A 24,360-nucleotide genomic window follows, 5' to 3' on the forward strand; every position below is an offset into this window, starting at 1 on the left:
GGCTTCATCTTTTGAGCCAGTGTACATAATCCGATAAAACACTGATAGTTCAGCAGGTATATTCGTACACTGACCTTCAAGGATCGCTTCTACTGTAATGTGGTTTGGAAGAGTGTTATTCTCACTGAGCTTCTGGATCTTCGCTCTGAGGAACAAAGCTACATTCTTTATTTCGTTGTCCATTGCATCCTTTGCAATAGAGATATAGATACCTTGTTTTTTACTTTCTTGGCCAACCAGAAGCTTACTGCCATAATATTCTTTGATTTTGGACAAAAGATGGTATGGCTCTGGGTTAGGCTCCTTAAACCCTTCTTCTACAAGGAATTTAGGTTTCATTGACATCCACCAATTTCTTTGAGGATTCTTTCAGAAAGATTTCAGAGTTTATATATAACAGTAATCTTATGAAAGCAGTTTCTCGTTTGATTGCGTATGTTGCGGCTTCATCTTTTGTTTGGACCTTGGCACCCTTAGAAATATACCTGCCTCTGCACGTATTATGGTACTTAACTTCCTTAGCTACAAAGTCAATGTGTTCATATTCACGAAGAAACTGTTTGTCTTCCTGCTGACTTGCAGCATTTATAATACTGTCCTGTGCCTGTATAGTCTCACATGGAGCTAGTGTTTCAAAACCGCTTTTGAAATGCTTGCGGTTTGGACCTTTGCAGAAAATACACTTTTTCTCCAGCACCCCAGTACTTGAGATAGCTGCCATTGCTGGTTTCTCCACCATAGATCTTGTTTCAACAGTAATATCTTTATCAGAAGATGTTTTCTTTTCTTTTGATTGTATCTGATAAGCTGTAAATTTACTATAACAGCCACTGTGAAAGCCATAGTGAGGCAGTGGTTCAGCTTCAAAGTTAATGGATTGACATATAACAAGGTACTTTGATCTCTTCTGATACTGTTCTCTGTCTTGGGCTATGTCAGCAGCTGTTCCCCATGTCTGTTCAGTGAATGGAACCACTGCATCACCATCGTGTTCTTTATCACCAATCATATGCAGCACACACTGCAACGGCACTTCTATACGATCATCCATCTGAAATAAAACACGTACAAATATATATATATTATACTCACAAATACTGAAATCAAAAAATTGATCTAATGTGGCCAATTTTAATAATATCTCGAAAACGACATCAGTTATCTCCATTTTGACTTCAAATCTGTATTCTACATGTAAAGCGCTTTCAGTTGATATATTACACATTAATTTTGGGTAACAATTATATTTTTCAGAAAGAAAAGTGGATTTTTGGCCAAATACGGTCAAAATTTGGGTCAAAAAGGCCAAAATGGCAATTTTGTCTTACTTGGGATTAATAAGACTGCTTTTTTTGGAATCAGCACCTCTTTTTACATAGAGAATGGTTGTCAAACCATATTTACCTAAAATTCTGATTTAAGCCATCTATCTCTTGGAATACATGCCTATTAGATTCAGCACAAGGACATAAGAAGTCTGATGGACAATTAAACACAGGATGTTGGACCTCAACATAATGAATTATGCATTCATCAACAGCAAAGAGGATAATTAATTTTAATCTTTGCCTTTAGCTGATACAGGTTCAGAAAGAGTGACCAAATGCTATGGAATACAAGGGGATATTTTAATGCCGCCATTTTGATATATCCCTTCCATCTCCCCCCAGACCTCTTTCCCTTCTCTAACCTTCCTCCCAAACTACTATCTTCATTGTTTTACCTTCTGCTTTCCTCTTTTCATTTTCTCCTTTTAGTTCCTTCTTCCCCCTTATCCATGCATATATGAAATGAATATATGTTCCTGTCATGTATGAAGTGCAAATATTCACCGTTGTATCCCTACACCGTGACCGCATTGTATCCCGACACTGTGACCGCATTGTATCCCTACGCCGGAGCTCGGATGGGGCTGAGGTGAATCGGGCCTGTATCGGCAGAGTGAATAAACGTGTACGACAATTGATCGTAGTTTGTCGAGATACCTTACATGGCGACGAGGATAAACATCAAGACCATGACTTCTTTCTGCCATATCGATGAATTTGACCCTCATGAGGGGGATTTTGACACGTATTCTGAGCGGTTGTCTTTTTACTTCGAGGCGAACGGCATCACGACCGAAGGCCGGATGAAGGCCGTCTTCCTGTCCGTTTGCGGAGGTGAGATGTTCACACTTGTTAAAAACCTGATTCGGCCTCGGACAATCCAGGAGCTCACGTATGCAGAGCTCAAGGCCGCTTTGAGGGAACATTGCAATCCATCTCCTTCAGTCATCCTGTGTCGGTGAGATTTTTACATGTGCAGACAGCAGCAAGGTCAGTCGTCCGCAGACTTCATTGCACACCTCAAAAAACTGTCACATCTGTGTGAGTATGGGGACACGATTGATGACATGCTCCGTGATTTGCTGGTGGTTGGCATGTCCGATGACCGCACTCGTAGACGCCTGCTTGCGGAGAGAAGACTGACATTCCAAAATGCCAGAGACACCGCCATGTCTATGGAAAGTGCTGAACGCAACGCTACAAGCATTGGTGCCACTTGCTCGTCTGGTACCAGCCCTGCTGTGAATCGGTTGGATCATGTTCAGCCAAAACGTTGGAACAAGGCTCCTCGTCAGAAGCCAGTGCAGTCTCAAACACACAACAAATGTTTTCGGTGAAACGGAAAGCACCCTCCGGAGACGTGTCGGTTCAAAGATGCCACCTGCCATTTCTGTTCGAAAACTGGCCATATTGCTCCAGCTTGCATCACTCGCAAATCGGGAAAAGGAAAAGCTGCTGTCAAGATTCATCAGTTTATCGGTTCGGAGGAACCCGAGCTTGACCAGGTGAGCTCTGTTTCCGACAACTCAGAATCGTATGACCTGCTTCACATTGATTCTCACCATAAGCGGGACCCTCTTCTTGCCAATGTTGTCGTCAACAATCAACCATTGCAAATGGAAGTCGACACTGGTGCAGCCGTCTCGCTCATCAGCCATGCTGTTTTCACAAACCTGTGGAGTGATGCTGACCGACCCCATCTGAAACCTACTACCTATGGACTCTCCACCTATACAGGTGAGAAGATTGTTCCCTGCGGTACATGTGACGTCACGGTGGGCTACGATAACCGTGAGTTTCACCTACCCCTGATCGTCATTCCTGGAAAGGGCCCTTCCTTACTCGGTAGGAACTGGTTGAGCATAATTCGACTGAAGTGGAAAAGCATTCATCAACTCCGGGCAGCCAACGTTTCTCCTACTGCAGCATACACACTCAAAAATGTGCTGGATACGTACCCGGATGTCTTCAAGGATGAGCTTGGAACCTTGAAAGGACATACGGCTAAACTTAGGGTTGACCGGGATGCCAATCCTATATTTTGCAGAGCTCGCCCAGTCCCTTTCGCCCTGCGTGAGCGGATTGACAAGGAACTGGATCATCTTGAAAATCTGGGGATCACCGAGCAAATCCAGTATGCCGAATGGGCGGCGCCCATCTTTCCGGGCATAAAATCAGACCAGTCCATCCGCATATGTGGAGATTATAAAATGACCGTGAACATGTGTTCTTCATTGGATAAATATCCAATCCCGAGGATCGAAGACACTCTATGCTCGTCTCACGGGAGGCAAGACTTTTACGAAACTCGATCTCAAATCCGCCTATCTACAGCTCCGCTTGGACGAGAATTCGAAACAGTATCTTACCATCAACACGCATCGTGGGTTGTACAGGTACCACGACTCAGTTTTGGAGTGAAATCTGCACCTGGAATTTATCAGCGTGTCATGGACAGTTTGTTTGCAGCCGAACGCAACGTCGTTTGTTACCAGGATGATATTCTGGTTACTGGTCGTATGGACGCGGAACATCTACAGAACCTGGAGAGAGTTCTGAAGAAGATTTCGGACTCCAGCCTACGTTTGCGTCGAGACAAGTGCAAGTTTATGGTGCCATCAGTCACGTACCTGGGTCATACGATTGATGCCGAGGGTCTACACCCGACAGATGAGAAAGTCCGAGCTATCAAGGATGCTCCTGCTCCACGAGACGTGACCGAATTGAAGTCATACCTCGGTTTGCTTCAGTTCTATGGTCGTTACATCCCGAATGTGACCGACGTTTTGGGCCCCCTTTATCGGCTTTTGAGGAAAGGAGTCTCCTGGAGCTGGGGATCCACTGAACAATCAGCATTCCAGACCTCTAAGGATCTGCTCAAATCGTCCAATGTTCTCGTTCATTTTGATCCAGAGAAGGATCTTGTGCTGACATGCGATGCTGTCGGTATGGAGTGGGGAGTGTATTATCACACGTGATGCCTGATGGTACGGAAAGACCGGTTGCATTTGCATCCAAAACGTTGTCCCCGGCAGAGAAGAACTATTCCCAACTTGACAAGGAAGGATTGGGAATCGTTTTCGGTGTCAGCAAATTTCGCCAGTACCTTCTTGGACATAATTTCACGATTCGCACTGATCAAAAGCCGCTGATCAGTCTGTTTGGTCCAACTAAGGCGACATCTGACACACTACTGCCCAGGATCATCCGCTGGTCCCTGTTTCTCACTGCTTATGACTACACCATATGTTATAAGCCCGGTTCGTCTATCACAAATGCAGATGCCAGGAGTCGGTCCCTCTTCCAGAATCCATTGATGATTCGCCTACACCAGGATCCATTATCGCACTGATGGATCATCTGGAAGATTGTGCTGTCGATTCCGGCCAGATCCGCACTCATACTCGACTAGACCCCGTTCTGTCCAGAACTGTCCAGGCTGTACAGCTTGGATGGCATTTGCTACCTGAGGGTGACCCAGATTTTGCGGCTTTTAAAGCACGTAAAAACGAACTCAGCGTGGAAAATGGTTGCCTACTCTGGGGATGTCGTGTCATGATCCCAAAAAATCTGCGTTCCAGGGTCATGGATGAAATCTATGACTGTCACCCCGGGATTGTGAAGATGAAGTCACTCGCCAGAAACTATGTGTGGTGGCCGAATCTTGATGCTGATATCGAACATCATGTTCGACATTGTCACCCCTGCCAGAGCACCCGGAATACACCTGCGAAAGCGCCACTGCATCCCTGGGAATGGCCCAGCGAACCGTGGCAACGCCTACATCTCGATTATGCCGGGCCCATTAACAGCAGCATGGTTCTAATAATTACGGACGCGCACACAAAATGGATTGATGCCTATGTGACGCGTGGTACTACGTCAGCCATTGTCATCGAAAGACTCAGACGCTGTTTCGCCACCCATGGTCTGCCCAGGATGACCGTGAGTGATAACGGTACGTGTTTTTCCAGTGCCGAGTTTGCTGAGTTCACATGTCGGAACGGCATCAAACATAAGTTTGTCAGCCCACATCACCAGGCTTCAAATGGCTTGGCCGAACAATCCGTGGGAATCGTCAAATCGGGATTGCAGAAACTTCAGGAGGGAACCCTGGAAACAAAGCTTTCTCGTCTCCTGTTCAAATACCGCATCACGCCACAATCAACAACCGGTGCAGCTCCGTCTGAGTTATTGATGAAACGACACATGAGATCGACACTTGACAATCTCAAACCAGACATATCATCAAATGTTTATCAGAGCCAGCTTAATCAAAAGTTGGTGCACGATAAGACGTCCAACAGTCGATGTATCAACATTGGAGATCCAGTGTTTGCCCGAAATTTTGGTGTAGGTGCGACGTGGCTACCGGGGGACATCATCGAGAAGCCAGGTCCACTGTCCTGTGTGATTCGCCTGCAGGACGGCCGCGAAATTCGTCGACATCAGGACCACATAGCCTACCATCACTGTGAGTCGATGGAGCCTGCAGCATCGTCAGTCAGGACAACAGTTCGACCCACCATTGCCGGAGATCGTCATGGCCGCTCCAGCTGGCTTGGATGCCCCGAAAACCTCTGCGAACGCTACACCCTTCGTAGAGACCAAAGGAATCACCTCGGACTCTGTATCCACTGGTACACCACGACCCAAAGGAATCACCTCGGACTCTGTATCCACTGGTACACCGCGACCCAAAGGAATCACCTCGGACTCTGTATCCACTGGTACACCACGACGCTCAATGCGTGAGAGAAAAGCACCCGACCGGTTGAATCTTTGAAGATGTTTTTTTTTCACGGTGACACATGTTCTATTTTCACGGTGACACATGTTCTATTTTCACGTATTTTCATTATTCTCATAACCGTTTGCACACATATTTTCACATGTTTTGGAAATGTTGCTTTTGAAATGTCAATTTTTGAAATCTAGCACGTATTGCTCTTGGTAATTTTGGACTTAAAGGGGAGGATGTCATGTATGAAGTGCAAATATTCACCGTTGTATCCCTACACCGTGACCGCATTGTATCCCGACACCGTGACCGCATTGTATCCCTATGCCGGAGCTCGGATGGGGCTGAGGTGAATCGGGCCTGTATCGGCAGAGTGAATAAACGTGTACGACAATTGATCGTAGTTTGTCGAGATACCTTACAGTTCCTTTATGAGATTTGAGTTTAGCGGTGCTGAATTACCTCTAGTGGTGTACGAGGGTCTTCCAAAGAAGGAATATGTATTACATCCTAAAAGGCCATCTCCTATCTGTAGCCACCCTGAGTTCTGTTTTCTTCCGTACTCTACAATGGTCACAAAGTGAGCCTGTTTGTTTTACAGTAATGGATAACAGAAAAACCACGTATCATATTTTCCAGTGTATTAACCGCGACAGTGTATTAACTGGACCCCTAACTTTTAACTTTTTTGCCGATAAAAAGTGCGGTTAATACACCGGAAAATACAGTAATTCATTAATGTGCCTTCCCTTAGGTCAGTGGTTCTTATCCTTTTTAAAGGTGCCGGGCCCTAACGAAACCCACCGAACACTCGCGGAACCCCTCAAATTTGACCAAAAAATTAAGAAGAATTGCATCTTAATGCGTTTTCTGTTCTTCTTTTCGGGAGGCGATCTGGGAAATGCATGGTTTTGTTTTGGCAAGGGCCAGCCTCAAATCATTTTCGCATGCAAGCCTGCTCCTTTTCTTTGTTTTAATGTCCACCAGTTTCGAAAACGCATGCTCACAGAGATACGTTGTAACGAACGGCGTGAGGATCTCAAGGGCAATTTTAGCGATGTGAGGATACCCTTCCATTTGGCGGCACCAAAACGTTGAGAGCGTTGTTGTGCCGAAGAGTTGTTGTTGAGTCTGGCTCTGCTGAAGTTCGATGAGGTTGTCGAGGTATTTGTCATTGACATCTACCGTTGCAAAGTCAAAAGTAAACGGCTGCCGCACCCATGCTGGGTATTGCTCTTGGTCGGGGAAGTAGTAGTCGAATGACTTTCCCAGCTCATCCAAGTGTGTGGCAATCGCTTGCTTCAGCTCCCCCGGTACAGCAGTGCCCAACTTCAGACTCATCTTTGATCCGGCTCACGCACTTGTCCAGTAGCGAAAAGTTCACGAAGTTGTCGTTCTCTATTCGCCGCGTCCACAACGGTAACTTATTTTGGAAAGCGCTCAGCTTTTCTTCAGATTCGATGACATTCACTCCACCGCCCTGCATCTGGCAATTGAGATGATTGAGTGCGTTGAAGATGTCAGCCAAGTACGCCAAGGCGAGGATGAACTCTGGCTCTTGGAAGTGCGTTGCATGGCAATGCTGGTGTTCTCGCAAAAACAGGGCTAATTCTACACGCAAGGCAAAAACACGGCTCACTACCTTCCCTCATGATAACCATCGAACGTTAGAGTGGTAGAGAAGGACTTCGAATTCAGAGCCGATTTCATTGCACAGCTCTTTGAAGATGCGATGATTCAGAGCACGGCTTCGCACGTAATTCACAGTTTCAACGACGATTTTCAGAACATTGGCCAGTTTTGGAGGCAGGGTTTTTGATGCCAGCGCATGTCTGTGCAGGACGCAGTGCGTGACGATGATGTGTGGTGCATCGGCCTTCACCAGCGCTCCAAAACCGGAGTTGCATCCCAGCATGGCTGGATCTCTGTCCGAGCAAACTGCAGACACCATGTTCCACGAGAGGCCGTTGCTTCTGAAGAAGTTGTCCACAAGCTTCTTCCCGTCAGCTGCTTTCGTCGTTGTTGTGAAAGGCTTGCAGAACAGAAAGTCTTCCTTGATCTCGTCTCCTTTGACATAATGCACAAATAAGATGAGCTGGCTCAAATTCGAAACATCGGTGGTCTCGTCAAGTTGAAGGCTGAATTTCGCCGGGCTCGCGACTAAATCTGCAACTACCTGGGCGAGGGTGTCGTCGCTCATGTCGTCGAATCTGCATCTGATGGTGTCATTTGAGAGTGGAACAAGAGACAACCTGTTTTCAGCAGCTTTTCCCAGCATGATGTTGGCCATCTTCAACGCGGCCGGTTTGATGAGTGTCTTGCCAACGGTTTGCGGTTTGCCCTGCTTTGCGATCAGGTATGCAACTTCATACGACATGGTGAGGATCGGTTTGTCAATTGGAACGAAGCCGAGAGTGGGCAAGGTAGCACTTGCGTCGAATCGGACTCTCTTCAATTTGAATTCATCCAGCGTTGCGTCTTTGTACTGCCCCTCGCCGTGCAGTTTTTTGAAGTGTTCCCGTAGTTTTGCTGGTGCTAGGCTGGAGTTGCTCAACTTGACATTGCAAAGCATGCATTGAGGACACTGACTTCCGTCCCATTCCATCAAACCCGTGAACCCGTACCGCACGTAATCCTCCGACCACTTCCTTTTTTTGCTCGACAAACTGCAAAAAATTTTTTTTTAAAGTAACAAACTGATTTTAATTGAGTTCGGGCAAATAATTACATGACAAAAATTTTAAAAGGAACATGCTTAAATATTAATCAGTACCCCTCTGAAAAATGAGAAATTTTAACGAAGAAAACATAACTTATAGTTACGATGATGGGATTTATTATCTACTCAACTCTATGTCACCTCAAATCCCATTATAATATTACATAGAAAACTGCGAATTGTTAGTTTTGAATTGCGACCAAAGGAGTTATATCACCTCCAACTAATTTTCTGAGTAATTCAATCATATTTTATAATCACCATCCACTTTTGACTTTAATTTAACTGAACCCACCCTGCATATCTACAAACATTTCCAATTTACTTTTCAATTAATTAGTAACTCCAAAGTAAGGCACGACCAATGACGCACGGCACACGGCAAGCTAATCGAGGCTATTCACTGGAACTTCCGAACACCTGCAAAGTCCAAAATCCAGTAAGCAAGTAAGCACCATCAACAGAATAATTAGCAAGTTGCTCATTGATTCAACTTACTACAGTCGGTGTGAAACAACTTATCTTAAACACAGACCAGTGAAACCATGAATGGGATGGGAATACAATTACAAATAACATTTCCATTCGTTCGTAACATACATAGCAAAATAATAATAATATTAACAAGCATTCTGAGTATTGCGCTGCAATACATGTCCCCTACCGGCAGTCTGTCGTCTGGAAAACTGTTGGGGAAATTACCAAGGGTTATTTACGCACAGGTTCTGAATCGTTCCCAATCGCTAATTACCTCAGGACGGGCTCACCTGTGATTCGCACTCGGGACTTCGATTTATACACCTTGCAGACAGATCAGCAGAAGCACGAGAAAATAAGTTGTTGATAAAGAACCTTTCAAGTCGCTAAATATCACTAATTTATTATATTTTCCGGTTCATGATCAATGATCGATGTGTATATATATATGTTGCTCGGCTTGGCTCTGCCCCTCCCGAAAGCGCGTGCTGTGTCGCGCTGTTGACGTTCACGAGACGAGGCTGAGGGCGCGCGGTGCGGCTTGAGGAGAACTCCAGAATAAACAAGAGATATCCTTTTTTTTTTTTTTTTCTTTTTTCGTTTAATTAATGATATCTGCCAAACCACGTGCCCTATCGCAAATTCCAAAGGACATTTTAGTAGACTGACATGCTGAAAAGATCTGTGAAGTTTCCCCTCGATTGGATCAAAAATGAGGGAGGAGCTCGGTTTTAAAGGTTCATGCTTAAAAACGTCATAACTCTGAAACCATGTGATGCATGACGTCATGCTCGCTGACCTTTTTGTTCGTCATGGGTATGCGATTCTGCCTGCAAAGTCTGGCCTCGATCGGTTCAGACGTTGCAGAGAAAAATGGGTTTTCGTGTTTTCACAAAAAACAATATGGCGCCCGAACCACGTGACCTGTGACGTCATAATTACCATTAAAATATTCTACAGACCGAGTTCCCCCTACGGTGAAAATTTGATCTCAATCGGTCCTATTATTGCAGAGAAAATCTTTTTTAAAGGAAATTAAAACTTAAAATGGCACTGAGTTAAGGATCATCAGAATTATCAGAATTCCCAAAGTTCAAAGTGCCATAACTTTGTCAAAAATGATCGAAACGTTGTGAAGTTCGAACTTGATCTGTAACTTATCATGAGGAAACAATGTGCCAAGTTTGAAATCATTAGCATTAAGGGTTTAGAAAAAAGTCCGGAAAACTGTTCTTTGCGTGACGGACTGACGGACGGACGGACTGACGGAGGGACGGCGTGCAAACCTATAGTCCCCTCCGGTGTACACCGGTAGGGGACTAATAATAAGCGTAATTACACATAAATTCAAAATTGATACAAAACTTCTTTTTTTTTAATTGCAATGCGTTTCGGAGGACCTCCGCCGGACCCCTGAGACTGGCTCATTGGGTTCGGTCGAACCCAGGTTAAGAACCACGGCCTTAGGTTGTGTGCAGGTACTGTATATGACAACATCACAAAGGCCATTGTATCGTTTACAATAAATACAAAGTATGGCTTGTGTGTGACTGTGTGTAGCAATCGGTAGGCATGAACTACTCGCACATGTTTCCCATTAGGTCCTGTGCACAGCTGAGATTATGTGGACATAACAGCATAACACATTTCCTTTCTGTTTGACAGATTGTCGACTCTACCTGGCTGGTGGCATGACTAATGACACAAGCCCCCTATCTTCGCTTTGGGAGTACGACGCCCTCCATGATGAGTGGAAAGCGTTGCCGCCAATGCCCACCTCGCGCTATGGTGCTGTCGCCTGCATCAGAGGAAACTTGCTCTACATCCTTGGTAGGGAACACTTCACTCGATCAAGTTGTACCAGGTTACAGTGAGAGATGCGTTACTTGCAGGGGGAGTTGGGGTCAATGGAGAGTAAATTGGAGCTAATGTAGAGCTTATGGACTTGAATACTGGCCGTGTAATGGGACACTCGTGAAATGAGAAACGTTGTGAGATGGAATACCTTGTGTATAAATGTATTTTATTTTATTTCCCTGCAGTGAGCTAAGACTCATGAGGGAGTGTTTGCAGACATTGCATGCAGGACAAGGACATTAGGAGGCATCGAGGCTTTTACCAGGAATAGTTACAGAGAAACACATTACTAACGCTGCAAAACACATTGCATTACAACAAGAGTACTGATGTCGTTACCGTATCACCTTAAAAAAAATGATTGAACAGCATTACAATGAAATGATATTCTGAAAATGTTTTGTGTTTTTCTATGGATTGATTAGGAAAGGCAGGGAAGGCAGGAAGGACTCAGCCGGGATTACAACCTTCGACCTCCCAGATTTAGAGCACCTACCGTTAAACCACCGAATCTATATTGCCTAATGAAATGGTATGGGGTTGTGAGGTTATGATTTCTGGCATTCTTTCAATAATAAGAAAATGAAGAGCATTCATGGGCAGAGCAATAGACATTAACTTGTTGTTGAAAAAATTGTTCTTACAGCAACATTTGCATTTATAAAGCAATGGAAGCATTTCAAGAGCAAAAGGAGTGCTTTCAGAAAAATGGGCCTGGCCTAAATAGGAGGAGGGGCAGGAAGAATGTTTGCAATGCGACTTGAAAAGGGATTTTTTGGGGTGGGGGGGGGGGGGGGGATACTGAGTCGAGGCTTGTGTACGAGCTAACACATAGAACATATAATAAAGGGAGCGGGAAACAAGAGGGAGAGAGAGAGGGAAACACAACAACAGTGTGGAATACGGACATCGGGAGATCTGTGGAAGGGAGAGCACTGGGGCAGGGTACACGGGATAAACAAATGGACGCAACTAGGAATTTCAGGAAAGAAAATTGAATTTGAAGGAGGTGGGTTTGGGGTGTATTAGAGGGTAGAAAAGATCAAAAAAAATTGATCAAGGTTTGTGAAAAGATCAAGCTTTGGTTTTGGTTTGGAATGAGGGAATAAGGACCTCACCTCATTAGGCTAATAGATAGAGGAGAAGGTAGAAAGAGAGAAAGTGAGGGGGCTTGGTTGTGGATACCGCCCCTGTGAGTTATCCTGAGCGATGGCAAGCTATTAAGCAAACCAGTGAGGTGCAAATGAGCAGGCGGATGTACAACCCTGGCACATACCTTCTTGACATTACTCCTCTGAGTGCCATCGGTGATCCCTGTTAAGCACTTGAGGCCCTATGGCCTCTTGAAGAAAACAAAATTGCTGGATGTAACAAAAATATGCCAAACAATGACAATCAGTCACAGAAAGTGATTAAAAGGACACAGACCCATCGTATGTTGAGGTCTAAATCTGTGTGGCCACACCAAGCAGCCGGAATGTGTGCTGAAAAGGATAATGGCTACAACTTCTCCAGTGAGGTTGGGGATCCCTGCCTTACGATAGGACAGAGCTCTACACCAAAGCTAAAAATAGCCCCCTCCCCCCACCTGAGTGGGCTGATGGTCATCTCTTGAGGTTGTTGGTCAGACATGCTGATTTATGGAAACCCTCGGGAGCCGCCTGGTCCAAAATAGAAACATTCCAAGACTGAGCGATCTTGTGGACTATCGAGTAGAAGGGCTGTATTGGGTTTTAGAGCAATCAGCTGGTAAATAAGGGATGATTAGGGATGCAAAGTTACCCCCTCCTCCCTCCCTCCCCCCCCCCACCCCCCCCCCCCCCCCCCCCCCCCGCCGCCGGGAGCCCCCAATGATCCGAAATCGAAAAATCAAAGCCCGGGCTATTCTGTAGGATATGGTCTTGTATTCATGTGTCAAATTTCAGAACAATCAGCCGAGTGATAAGAGAGGAGTAGCAAAAATAGCAAAAGGTTAACAGACAGATGGACGGACGGACGAACAGACATCTGGACATCACGACCTACTTTACAAGTTGATCTCTTTGAGAATCAAGATGAGAGCATCTAAAAATATGTCGTCTGTGTACAACCAACAACTACTAGTTTCCAGACGAATCAGAGAAGATTAAATGAACATAGCTGTAGCTTAGAGGAGAAGGAAATCATCCTCCACTGCAAAGTGTATTCTGCACATGAAACATGGGGGACTAACGGTGAAGGAGAAAGATTCATGAACAAGTTGAAACACACAATTTGGTTCATGAATAATGATCCTTTACCAAAACCAGAGGTGATCTTTCTGTATTCCACCGACTCCTCTCCGGCCTAGCTCCCCCAGCTCTGTCTGGGCTCTGTCCCCCAAATATTCCTGCAGGACGCACAAGAACTGCTAGCAACCCTCTTCTGGTGAAACTGCCAAAATCAAGACTCTCTGCTCACCTTCACTCTTTCATTCCTCTTTTTCCCACCTCTGGAACAAACTCCCTCACTCTCTTCAATTCCTCTCCTCCCTCCAGGTCTTTAAAACAGCTGTTCACCACCATCTGTTATCTTCCCCCATACAAAACCTTGATCTTTTCTAATCCCGTTAATACACCCCAAATCCACCTCTTTCAATCTCCGATTTCATGCCTGACAATCCTAGTGGTGTCAATTTGTTTTATACCGTGTACCCCTTCCTTCGCCCTCCCACCCTCCCCCCCCAGCCCTCCCTTCCACAGATCTCTACTGTTGTGCTTGCATGCTTCCCTCTCTCTCCCCAACTTGTCTGCCCCTCCCTTTATTGTTTTATGTGTCCGTTTATTTTTTTTGGGTGTTTTATGTGCTAATGTGTGTTTAATGTGCTAGCTCTTACACGAGCCTCGATCTTGTATACAAAAAAAAAAAGGCGGAGATTTTTTAGTTCTGGGAGAACTTCCTCGCACCTTCTGAAACCCGTAAATGAAGATAACAACCAACGGGAGAACTGTACATAGCAGAAAAATTTGGATGAACAGGCAAGAAAAAGAATGACAGGGAAGGAGTTAAAATATTCAATACAGCCAGGTGACTAAATAATGAGATTGAGGTTCTTGAAACGATTGTATGTTGTGAGGATTCTGATATAGTTGCAGTAAGAGAAGCCTGGTTTAATGGGTGCATGGAGTAATTATCTCCACCACTGAGGGTGGATGGAGGTTATATTTTAACACCTGTCTGTCTGCTTGTCTGTCTGTTTGTCCGTGAACAAGATATCTCAAAAAGTTGTGGACGGATTCGGATGAAATTTGGCGGAGAGGTAGCGTATGTGACACGGAAGAAATGATTAGATTTTGGTGAAGATCCGGATCTGGATCCGGCTAGTGTAATTTTTAAAGTGATTATTCAGCATTGGGAGATAGGGCCAAAAACGATATATAGTAGGATATCTCATGTATGGATTCCGACGAAACTTGGTGGAGAGGTTGCGTATGTGACGAGGAAGAATTGATTTAATTTTGGTGAAGATTCAAAACCGGAATTTTGGTGCAGATTCAAAACCGGATCCGGATCAGAGAATTTTAAAAGTGATTCTTCACTATTGAGTGATCGGGCTAAACCGATATATAGCACGGTATCTCAAAAAGTTATTGACGGATTTGGACGAAACTTGGTGGACCGGTTGGGTGTCTGACAAGGACGAATTGGTTTGATTTTGGTGAAGATCTGAAGATGCATTCGGATAGGAGTATTATTTAATTTTTTAAGTGATTCTTCACCATTGAGAGATCGGGCGAAAAGTGATATATAACATGATGTTTAAAAAAGTTGTGGAAGACTTGTGGCCAAACTTGGTGGATAAGTGAGTTAGGCAACAATAACAAGCTGATTAGATTTTGGTTCAGGTCCGAATCCAGATCCGGCCTTTCAGTGGGATAGAAAACATCAACTGTTCAGCCTGGCGGAGGTGTGCTCTCTACTGAGTGCTATTCTAGTTGGAAGATGGAATTGTAAGGTTTCCAGATGTAATGTGATGGAAAAGATAAAATGAGAGGAGGCATAGGAATCTGGGTAAAAGACAACATTCTATCAATATAATCGGATAAGTTGAGATGAGGAACAGAGGTAGAGGATTCTGTGGACAGAGGTTAGGGACGGTAAGAATACTACTCCGAGGATGCTGTTCCAGGAGCTCCTGGACTGGGGGAAGAGCAGGAGAGGAAACCAGAAAGCCTCGTCAAAAGGGAACAGCAAAAGATTAAGGGAATTTTGAATTTTCCTTCAACATATTGGTTTTATGTATCGATTTGGGAATGGTAAGGAAGAGGACGGATTTCTATATTGTGTCCAGGATTGTGTTAAAGCCAGTTTGTAAATGAGCCGGTTCTGGTGTCCTCCATGGGTGGATGTGGTTTTCCTGCCTCGTGAATATCACTTGAATAGGTAAGAATTCCGGACTGGATTTGTCGCGTATGTCTGTTGTATCGATTGTTTAATGTGTATTTTTAAATATTGTTATGACCTCAGGCTGTGTATACCTCGCATGAACCACCTAAGGTTTGTCTGCGTGGTGTGCCAGACACCCAATGATAACTCTTTATATAACTCTGTTTCCTCTAATATGGATGAACTTGTCACTGTCCATCACAACGTTATGCTCCTCATCCGTGGCGATTTCAACTACCACAATACCAGCTGATGCTGGGTGTCAGTTCTGCAACAACCATCATGGCATTGCAACGAAGGCCTTCTGTGTCTCTCTGGATCTAACCCACTCTAACTTCCCAACCTGAATATCCGCAGTTGATGTGCACTCCCTCATAGACCTGGTTATGACTAACTTTCCATCAAATCTATCCTGTTGCTCCTCTGCCCTTCTGATCAAAACCCATATCTCTTTGGCTATTGGAAGGGAACAACCTCAATGATGTAGAGTATGGATGTTTGCACAGGTGAACTGACAGGGACTCCACCCTGCTCTCTCATAAAAAGATTGGGTTACCATCTAGACCGTTTCCTCCACCTTGTAATACTTCCACAAAAGCCATCTTTCGCTCTTGTAAACTGTCAAGTCCATCTCTGGTGTGTGCCCATCTTCCACCACCTCGTTCCCCTCAAATGGCATCTCTGCAAACTCGGCCCAAGCGAAGGGGCCTAACCCCTACAAAACTCACCCTGTTTTGGGCCTTTACACCTCACCTTTTGTCCTCGACTTAACCCGCCCCCAGTTATTGCACCAATAAGCATAACTCTCGGGTATTGTGCTGTATTAAACCACTACTACTGTGGCCTGGTAAAATGGACAGCCAGGTTAGGCATGCGGTGAAGTGTTGAAAATCCCTGTTTCAGGTGGCCGGCAGTGCAAGCAGACCATCACAGCCCTCGAGTCATTCGATTTAGACACCCAGACCTGGACCTGCCTACCTTCTATGACCAGCAAGCGCGCTTTCTCTGGCTACGTCAGCACCGACAACTGCATATACAGCCTGGGTGGTTTGGAACGGCCTAGTCTTCGCAACTACCATCTGCGTCCTACTTTCGTGTCCACCGTTGAGTTCTTCGATATACAACAAGGTTTGCATTGATGTTTCATATCTTTTCAACTTGTCATCTTCTTGAGGCCTTTTTGAGGCTATGATTTTCCTTTCCCCACAAAATTCCATGATATGATTTTATATATAATATATATAATAACCACCTTTAGAGGCCATTTTTCCCCGCAAAGCGGGGGTTGGCCTTTTTCGGGAACCGTGGTTGTTGTTTTTTGGTCCCCTTTTTGAAGCAATGTTTTACGGCCGGATGCCCTTCCTGACGCCAACCCTTTTTGCCGCCTTTAACGACAAACAGGGAATTACCAGTGAACTGGTACTCAATTAGCCGACCTCGGAAGGATGACAGGCTGAGTCAACCCCCCTGGCGTTAATTCAGCGATCGACCGGGATTCGAACCCAGGATCCTAGGATCATAGGCCGGCACCCTAGCCGCTAGCCCAACATCAGCCTGAGGTCATTTTATATATTAGATTAAAATTACGTGCAAGCAATCATCATACATTTTGTAGCTTTTTACCTCTGCCACCGAAGGTAGACCGAGGCTGTTTTCATCCCTGTCGTCTGTCTGTCTGTTAGCATATCTCAAAACCTTATGGACGGATTCGGACGAAACTTGGTGGACAGGTTGGGTGTGTGACAAGGACGAATTGGTTCTATATTGATGAAGATCCGAATCCAGATCCGGACACGAGAATTTTTTTAATTTTTAAAGAGATTCTTCACCATTGAAAGATGGGGCCAAAAATGATATTTCAAAATGTTGTGGACGAGATATGACAAAACTTAGTGGATGAGTGGGTTAGGTGACAAGAACAAGCCGATTATATTTTGGTTCAGTTCCGGATCCAGATCCGGCCTATGAGTGGGATACAAAACGAAACCTGTTCAGCCTGGTGGAGGTGTGCTCTCCACTGAGTGCCGTTCTAATCAATTGCTGTTTTAAGTGTTATTTTAAAAATGTTTTCCCTTATTGTTTAAACTACCGGTAAGTGTTTTACCCTCATTGCCAACGTGATGTGTGTGCATGCGATAAGTGTACACAAGTGATGTGTGTAGTGCGTGCGTTTGGGGGTTGGACACCAGGGCTTGAAATGTGAAAAATAATTAAGGGCCTGGGATGGAGGGGGTGGGAGGTCATGACAATAAATTTCCCCTCACTCCCCCAACCCATCTCTCCATCCAGACACCACCATGGGCAGTAGGGTGGTCCAAAAATGCAAAAAAAATCACTTTTCTATCTGGATTTTGATGCTCTATTGGATTATTGTTAGAAATGGTCTAAATCATTCACCCAAAAAATATTTTGCATCTGAGTCATCTATAAACTCATACACACATCACACATACATCACACTAACTCCAAGATGCTATGCTTTTTATGTCATTATATGCGTACACATCAACATAGGTCTAGAACTTGAAATGCCCTGTCCTATCCAATTATTGTTCGTATATCTTTTATCAAGATATTTATGGAAATGGTTCAGATGAGATAATTTACTTGATGCCTGTGCCACATTTTAGTAACATTATGTGAAATCTGTAATAAATACATTTGTGTCACATGATGTTAACTTTTGTCCATATTTGCCGAAAATAGCCAAATTTGGTGAAAAACGCCATATTTCAATTGAAGTGTGTATGAGTTTCTAGATGCAATTGAGCGAAAATATTTGGTGGGTGAATGTTTTAGACCATTTCTAACAATAATCCAGTAGAGCATCAAAATCGGAGAGATCGATGTTTTTTGGACCACCCTATTGGGCAGATGATAATAAATAAATAAAATTTTTAGCCACATGAGCAATCTTAAATATTGACTGTATTATGGTACAATGTGATGCGCCACTCCGTCATACTGAACTACTTACTATTAAGATTGTAAATATTTAGGCCATTTTATTTGACTGTAACTCTCGCCCTAACATTATACTGGGGGAGTCCTGACATAATGGATTTTGCATACAGTGACCATTTTAACTGAACAATAATATAATAATTATACACCTCATTTGAGCTGGTCTATTTTGCTTTAATTGGCTTGCTTTGTGCACATGTTCCTTCACAGTACATACACAGTTGTATATTCACATGGTGAGCACCTGTTGATTCCTCTGTAGGAATATGGCTGAAATCATCAAAAGTTCCTCATATGAAGAAGAAGAGAGCAGACTTTGTTGCAGCCTGTCTTGGTGGACGTGTGGTTGTTGTTGGGGGTCTTGGTAAGCCACAGACTCAATTTTTTTTGTCTTTGTTCATAGTTTTACCCTCGCCAGAGGAGAGGGTATTGCATTTGAGTCCGTTTTGTCTGTTTGTCTGTCTGTCGGTGTGTTTGTCCACACAGAATAAATATGATTTTTCTCTGCAACCGTTGGTCTAATTGACAGGAAATTTTCACCATATGTGCAACTCCTCCTGTAGAATTTCTTAATGATAATTATGACGTCATGTGTCACGTGGTTTGGCCGCCATATTTGTTTTGACACAAAAGCTTTAAAACACTAAAAACATCCTGGCGAGGGTCTGCAATCTCTAATTGCTCTTTCTTGTTACCCTCGCCAGAGGAGAGGGTATTGCATTTGAGTCCGTTTGTCTGTCTTTGTTTGTCTTTGTCCGCACAGAATAAATATGATTTTCTCTCCAACCGTTGGTCCGATCGACAGGAAATTTTTACCATAGGTGCAACTCCACCTGTATAATTTTTTGTAATGTTAATGATGACGTCATCGGCCACGTGGTTCGGCCGCCATCTTGGAAAAACCGAAAAACTTTGCACCTCTATATCTCGGAAAGTGCTGAATAGAAAAAATTGAGACATGGCTCATTGAAAAGAACTCTCCATGGGGAATAAACTATGTTAATGATGATGTCATAGGTGCCTCCATTATGATATCATAATTCGACAAGTAGAAAACTTCATCCAATCAAGATGAAATTTATTGAGCGCCATGTTGGCATAAACTGGTGGAGAAAAAAAAATAATGTTGACGTCATTGGTCACGTGGTTCGGCCGCCAAATGTGTTTTAACACAAAAGCCTTAAAAACCACTGAAAATACTTCCTGGCGAGGGTTTGCAATCTCTTATTGCTCTTTTGCTTGTTATTCTTGCTTTAATGCACAATTCTAAACTATGTGCTTAATCATAAACATGCATCATGGGTAACCGGAAATAACCTCTAATTCTTCTAAATTAGAAACAACCGTAATTATTTTTGCTTCCTCATAACTCTTACATGGCAACAGATGAGACTGGATCTTCCTCATGCATGTTTTCTCACTGACATGCAGAGGTTATCACTTTAAGGAGGGAAATAAAGGGATTTTTTTTTTTCATTTTATTTATTTACTCTCTCTCTCTCATTCTTCTCTTCCCTCTATAAGGGGTGAGGTCCAATGCCACCAAGCTCCTGCCCTACCTTGACAACGATACTCCTCCAGTTCCCTCCATCCTCAGCCAACTCTCGCCACTCTCAAACCATCCCACCTTATTGATATCCCTCTTCACACAATTCTCCCATCTCAACCGTAGTCTAGCTCTTTTCCTCCTACATTGCTCCTTCATCCTATGCGCTCTTTATCATTCTCTCTTCCTCCATCCACACCAAATGTCCAGCCCATCTCAGCCGGCATTTCACCAATCTCCCTGTCAAGCTCATCTGCACACCAATCTCCTCCCTCAGTTAATCCATCCTCCTTCTAGCCACCCTCTTCACTCTCACAATCCTCCTCACCCAGTTGTTCTCGCAGACCTGCAACCTGTTGTCTCTCTGCCATTGCCACCGTTTCGGGACCGTAAAGGTAGGCCGGGGTCACACAAGACACCAAAACTTTCCCTTTAAATTACCATGACCATCCTAACGTGTTTTATTTAGTTCATGGTGAGTATGCAGACATATACACCTGGTGTTGGTTTAACAGTTAAAGTGGCTAGCTTGATATATTAAGTTCCTGAGTTAGAACCCCTGTCATTCGGTTGAATAAACACTAGGTGGGTTGACTCAGCCTGTCATCCTTCTGAGGTCGGTAAAATGAGTACCAAATGACTGGTAATAGGGGTACTGCATCAGTGTCACAACCACTCTTCCAGAAAATGATGCAGCCAAACAGCTACAGGCTGCATACGAAACACCACCACAATGCAGGCATATACTGTATAATAATGAAATTATTATGCACCTTATTTGAGCTAGCTTATTTACCTTTCATTGGCCTGCTTTGTGTACAAGTTTCTTCATCTATATATCTTCTTCTATCTTCTTCTTATCTATCTATCTTCTATCTTCTATCTATATCTATATTATTATATATATTAAAGAATGTTTTTGTTTGTTTGTCTGCACGCGCTAATCTCCTGAACGGTGAAAGATAGGAGGAAACCTCTGAAACAAAAAATGTCGGGACGGGCCCCAGGAAGGTTATAGGCTAGGTGGCAAGGCCGGTCGAGGCTGCGTCAGCCGGGCTGGGCCCATTTCGCAATTAAAAGCTGAGCTGAATTAGAGTAGTCTACCTTCTACGGCCGTGAGTAAAAGCTGAATTATGGTAGTAAATTCATTCAAAAAGAACCAAAAAAGTCGGGACGGGCCTCGGGAAGGTTATAGGCTAGGTGGTGAGGCCGGCCGAGGCCGCTTCGGCCGGGCTGGGCCCATTTCGCAATTAAAAGCTGAGCTGAATTATCATAGTCAATCTTCTATGGCCACGAGTAAAAGCTGAATTATAATAGTAAGACCTATGCACAGAAGATTAAATTCATTCAAAAAGAACCCGGGCAACGCCGGGTGCATTCAGCTAGTAGTATATAATTGTACATTCAAAAAGTTGATGCCTCTGTAGAAATAAGCCTGAAAGGACCTTCTTTTTAAATCAGCTTTCAGGCCGAACCCAGATGACATTGATTCTCAGCTTCTTGTCCTCTTGATCAAGCATTGCTATGTGTAGTACCTCTGTCTCCTGGCCCATATCCTCCTTCAACATGTCGCCCAAAGCTCCAGTACAAAGACTGCTTCAAAAGACACTTGTGTGCATGAGATATACAGTATCTCCACATAAGTGGGAAGAGACTGCAAAGTGTAGGCATCAGGCAGTTCTCCAAGGAGCCAAGATTGTGGAATCAAAACTAATCTAGCCAACAGAGGCCAGGAGGCAGAGGAGACATGGTCATTACAATCCAGAGCCACAACTCCCAGCGTTTCAGTGCGGCTACTGCAGACAGATCTCCAGTGGAACCGGACTCTACTCCCACCAACAGAAGTTCACCCACCGGCAATGGCACCCAATTATATTCAGGGCCACTTCTATATTTCCTTTGGACACCGGTGTTATCCTTGTCTCACGGGACGGTAATGCATGCACAATGCTTGGCACCTGCCTGAAATCTGTTTGATCAATAAAATTACAGTATGTGTATTGATGAACACAAGACAGACAAACCTTTGACCTTGCTCAGTTTTTGTTTTTTTAAAAAATAATTAATCTTAACATCATTAATGTCTACATATATGGTTAGGAAAAATTTAAATACACACACAATGGTAATATGTAGATGGCCCCTTGTGATTTCAGGTAAGTTTATGACTATGGCTTATGAGCTAGCCAATAGGAACAATTTTCGAGGAGTGAGTAATCTGTGCAAATATGACCCTGCCTGATTTGTCAATCTTCTCTTTGCTGCCCTGCTAGGAAACCAGCCAAAGCCATTGGGACTAGTTGAGGCATTACACCCAGTGAAGAACCGTTGGGAACTTCTGCCATCCATGCCCACACCTCGCTGCTCGTGCTCTTCCCTAAGAGTGCGTAACAAGCTGTACGTGGTCGGTGGTGTTTCTCGTGGGCCAAGTGATGCGGCCGAAGTTCTCACCGTTGTTGATGAAGCCGATGCCTGAAGGATGAAAAAACATTCTGCCTCATGCCTGCTGCTCTCCGCCAGGGATATGAATACTTGGTGCATGGAAAAAGCAGCCAGTGCAGCACAGCCTCTCTTGGTGAGGAATGGACTAGCTGAGATAGACAAGTGTAGTTATTTCTCTGTAGTCTCTGGTATAGTTGCTTTTGATAGCATCACATCAGTTAGAATCCATGTCCAGTTTTTGTACTAGATCTACTGGAGGAATTGGCGTTCCTGCTGTCCCACATGGATTTGTGGATCTCCCACACTTACGAAACCTTTAGCCTGGTGTTGGCTTAGTGGTTAGGGTGCCGGCTCGGGATCCTAGGATCCTGGGTTCGGATCCTGGTGGATTGCTGAATTAACACCAGGGCGGTTGACTCAGCCTGTCATCCTTCCGAGGTCGGCAAATTGAGCACCAGTTCACTGGTAATTCCCTGTGTGTCGCAAGAGTCGACTAACAGGGTTGGTGGCAGGAAGGGCATCCGGCCGTAAAACATTGCTTCAAAAAGGGGACCATGGTGCCCGAAAAAGGCCAACCCCTGCTCTGCAGGGAAAAATGGCCTCTAAAGGTGGTTCTTCTTTTTTTTTCCACACTTACGAAACCTCCACCGTACTGGTTTCACTCAGCGACGTTGATGTGAAAATAAACTGGTCAGTCGGTCACGGTAGAATAAAATCAAGTAAAAACTAGTCGCAGTCAGCAGCTTCCCTTCGTTTGTTCTTCCTCAAAACCATGACATTGTACATAAGAGCACCATGTGCAAATGATGAGGGATGCATGAGCTATGGAAAGGTCTCCGAAGCAGGAGGGAGTCTTCCATGGTGCAACCTCGACAAGACGAGGAAAGAGCTGACCGGTCACGCACCTGATCCAGAATCCGTGTGTAGTGAGTTTTTTTTAAGGAACAATTAAAAATTGGAAGGATTGCAAGAAAGCATTGAAGCACATCATTATATATTGACTTGGGAGCCTAAACAAAAAGGAAAACAGCAGAAGATACATTAAATTATTCATTAAAAAGTTGCTTATTTGAGAAAACAAAACTTTTAACGAACACTTTCTTGCCGCTGGAGTGCACATTTAGAGCTTTTGCTTGCTGTCCTCAGCCTTTTCCAGCTATTTTATTTGTGTGATTTATATATGTCCTTCTAGGAAGAGGGGTGTTTGGGAGCTGGGCGACGTGTATGGGACGTCTGTGCTTCCAAGGCATAAAGATGTCTCTGCAATTTGGTTTTCTGCACAATTTGGCTTGGTGAGGCCAATATTTGAATAGTTTGTCCACTTTGGATTGTTGTCCACCGCAAATGGACTCAGCTCATAATACAGCCTACCCATGAACAATGAAATTGCGTATGGGGAAAAGCACTTTTCTTATGGGAATTTTGTGTAAGGTATCACTTTTATTCCTCTGCAAGGTAGAAATAAATATCGACAGAATATGTTTCACATTCTGTGAGTAAAATGTAATGTTCGTATATGGAAAACATGGATTTGCAACACTGGCTTTTGTGAAGTCATAATGTAAGCCGTAGATTGCAATAAACTTGTATTTTTATACTAGAATGGCTTCCTTTTTCTTTCACAAGCTATCTGCAAAGGCTGGAAAACTTCAGGAAGATAAATTATAATGTTGCTGACAACTGTAAAGGGGATTTCTTTCTCAGCAGGAAGGAATAAATTGCATGCAATTTGTGAGTCAGAAAACAGGAATGTTATTAAAGCAATATGTTTGCAGTTAAAATAATAAATATATAAGGCGAGAGGTTTTGTTCAGTGGAATTTTTTACTGTATTGCAAGTCGGGATTTGTAATGGCCAAAATTAACCCTCCTTCCTGTGGGAT

The 24,360-nt window shown here is 44.0% G+C and overlaps 1 protein-coding gene across 1 annotated transcript in view; it reads left to right on the forward strand.

The window, feature by feature from the left end:
* The window catches only part of KLHDC8A (kelch domain containing 8A), a 42,883-nt gene extending 20,303 nt beyond the window's left edge, over positions 1–22,580 (forward strand). The window contains exons 2-5 of the mRNA XM_068102456.1: positions 10,931–11,095; positions 16,430–16,654; positions 18,753–18,854; positions 22,310–22,580. Coding sequence (XP_067958557.1) covers positions 10,931–11,095; positions 16,430–16,654; positions 18,753–18,854; positions 22,310–22,512 — 695 coding nt within the window. The 3' untranslated portion in view covers positions 22,513–22,580. The remainder of the gene's footprint in view (positions 1–10,930; positions 11,096–16,429; positions 16,655–18,752; positions 18,855–22,309) is intronic.
* The last annotated feature ends 1,780 nt before the right edge of the window (positions 22,581–24,360 follow it).

Source organism: Myxine glutinosa, chromosome 11 (assembly GCF_964187855.1).
Source record: "Myxine glutinosa chromosome 11, kmMyxGlut1.1, whole genome shotgun sequence".
NCBI lineage: Eukaryota > Metazoa > Chordata > Myxini > Myxiniformes > Myxinidae > Myxine > Myxine glutinosa.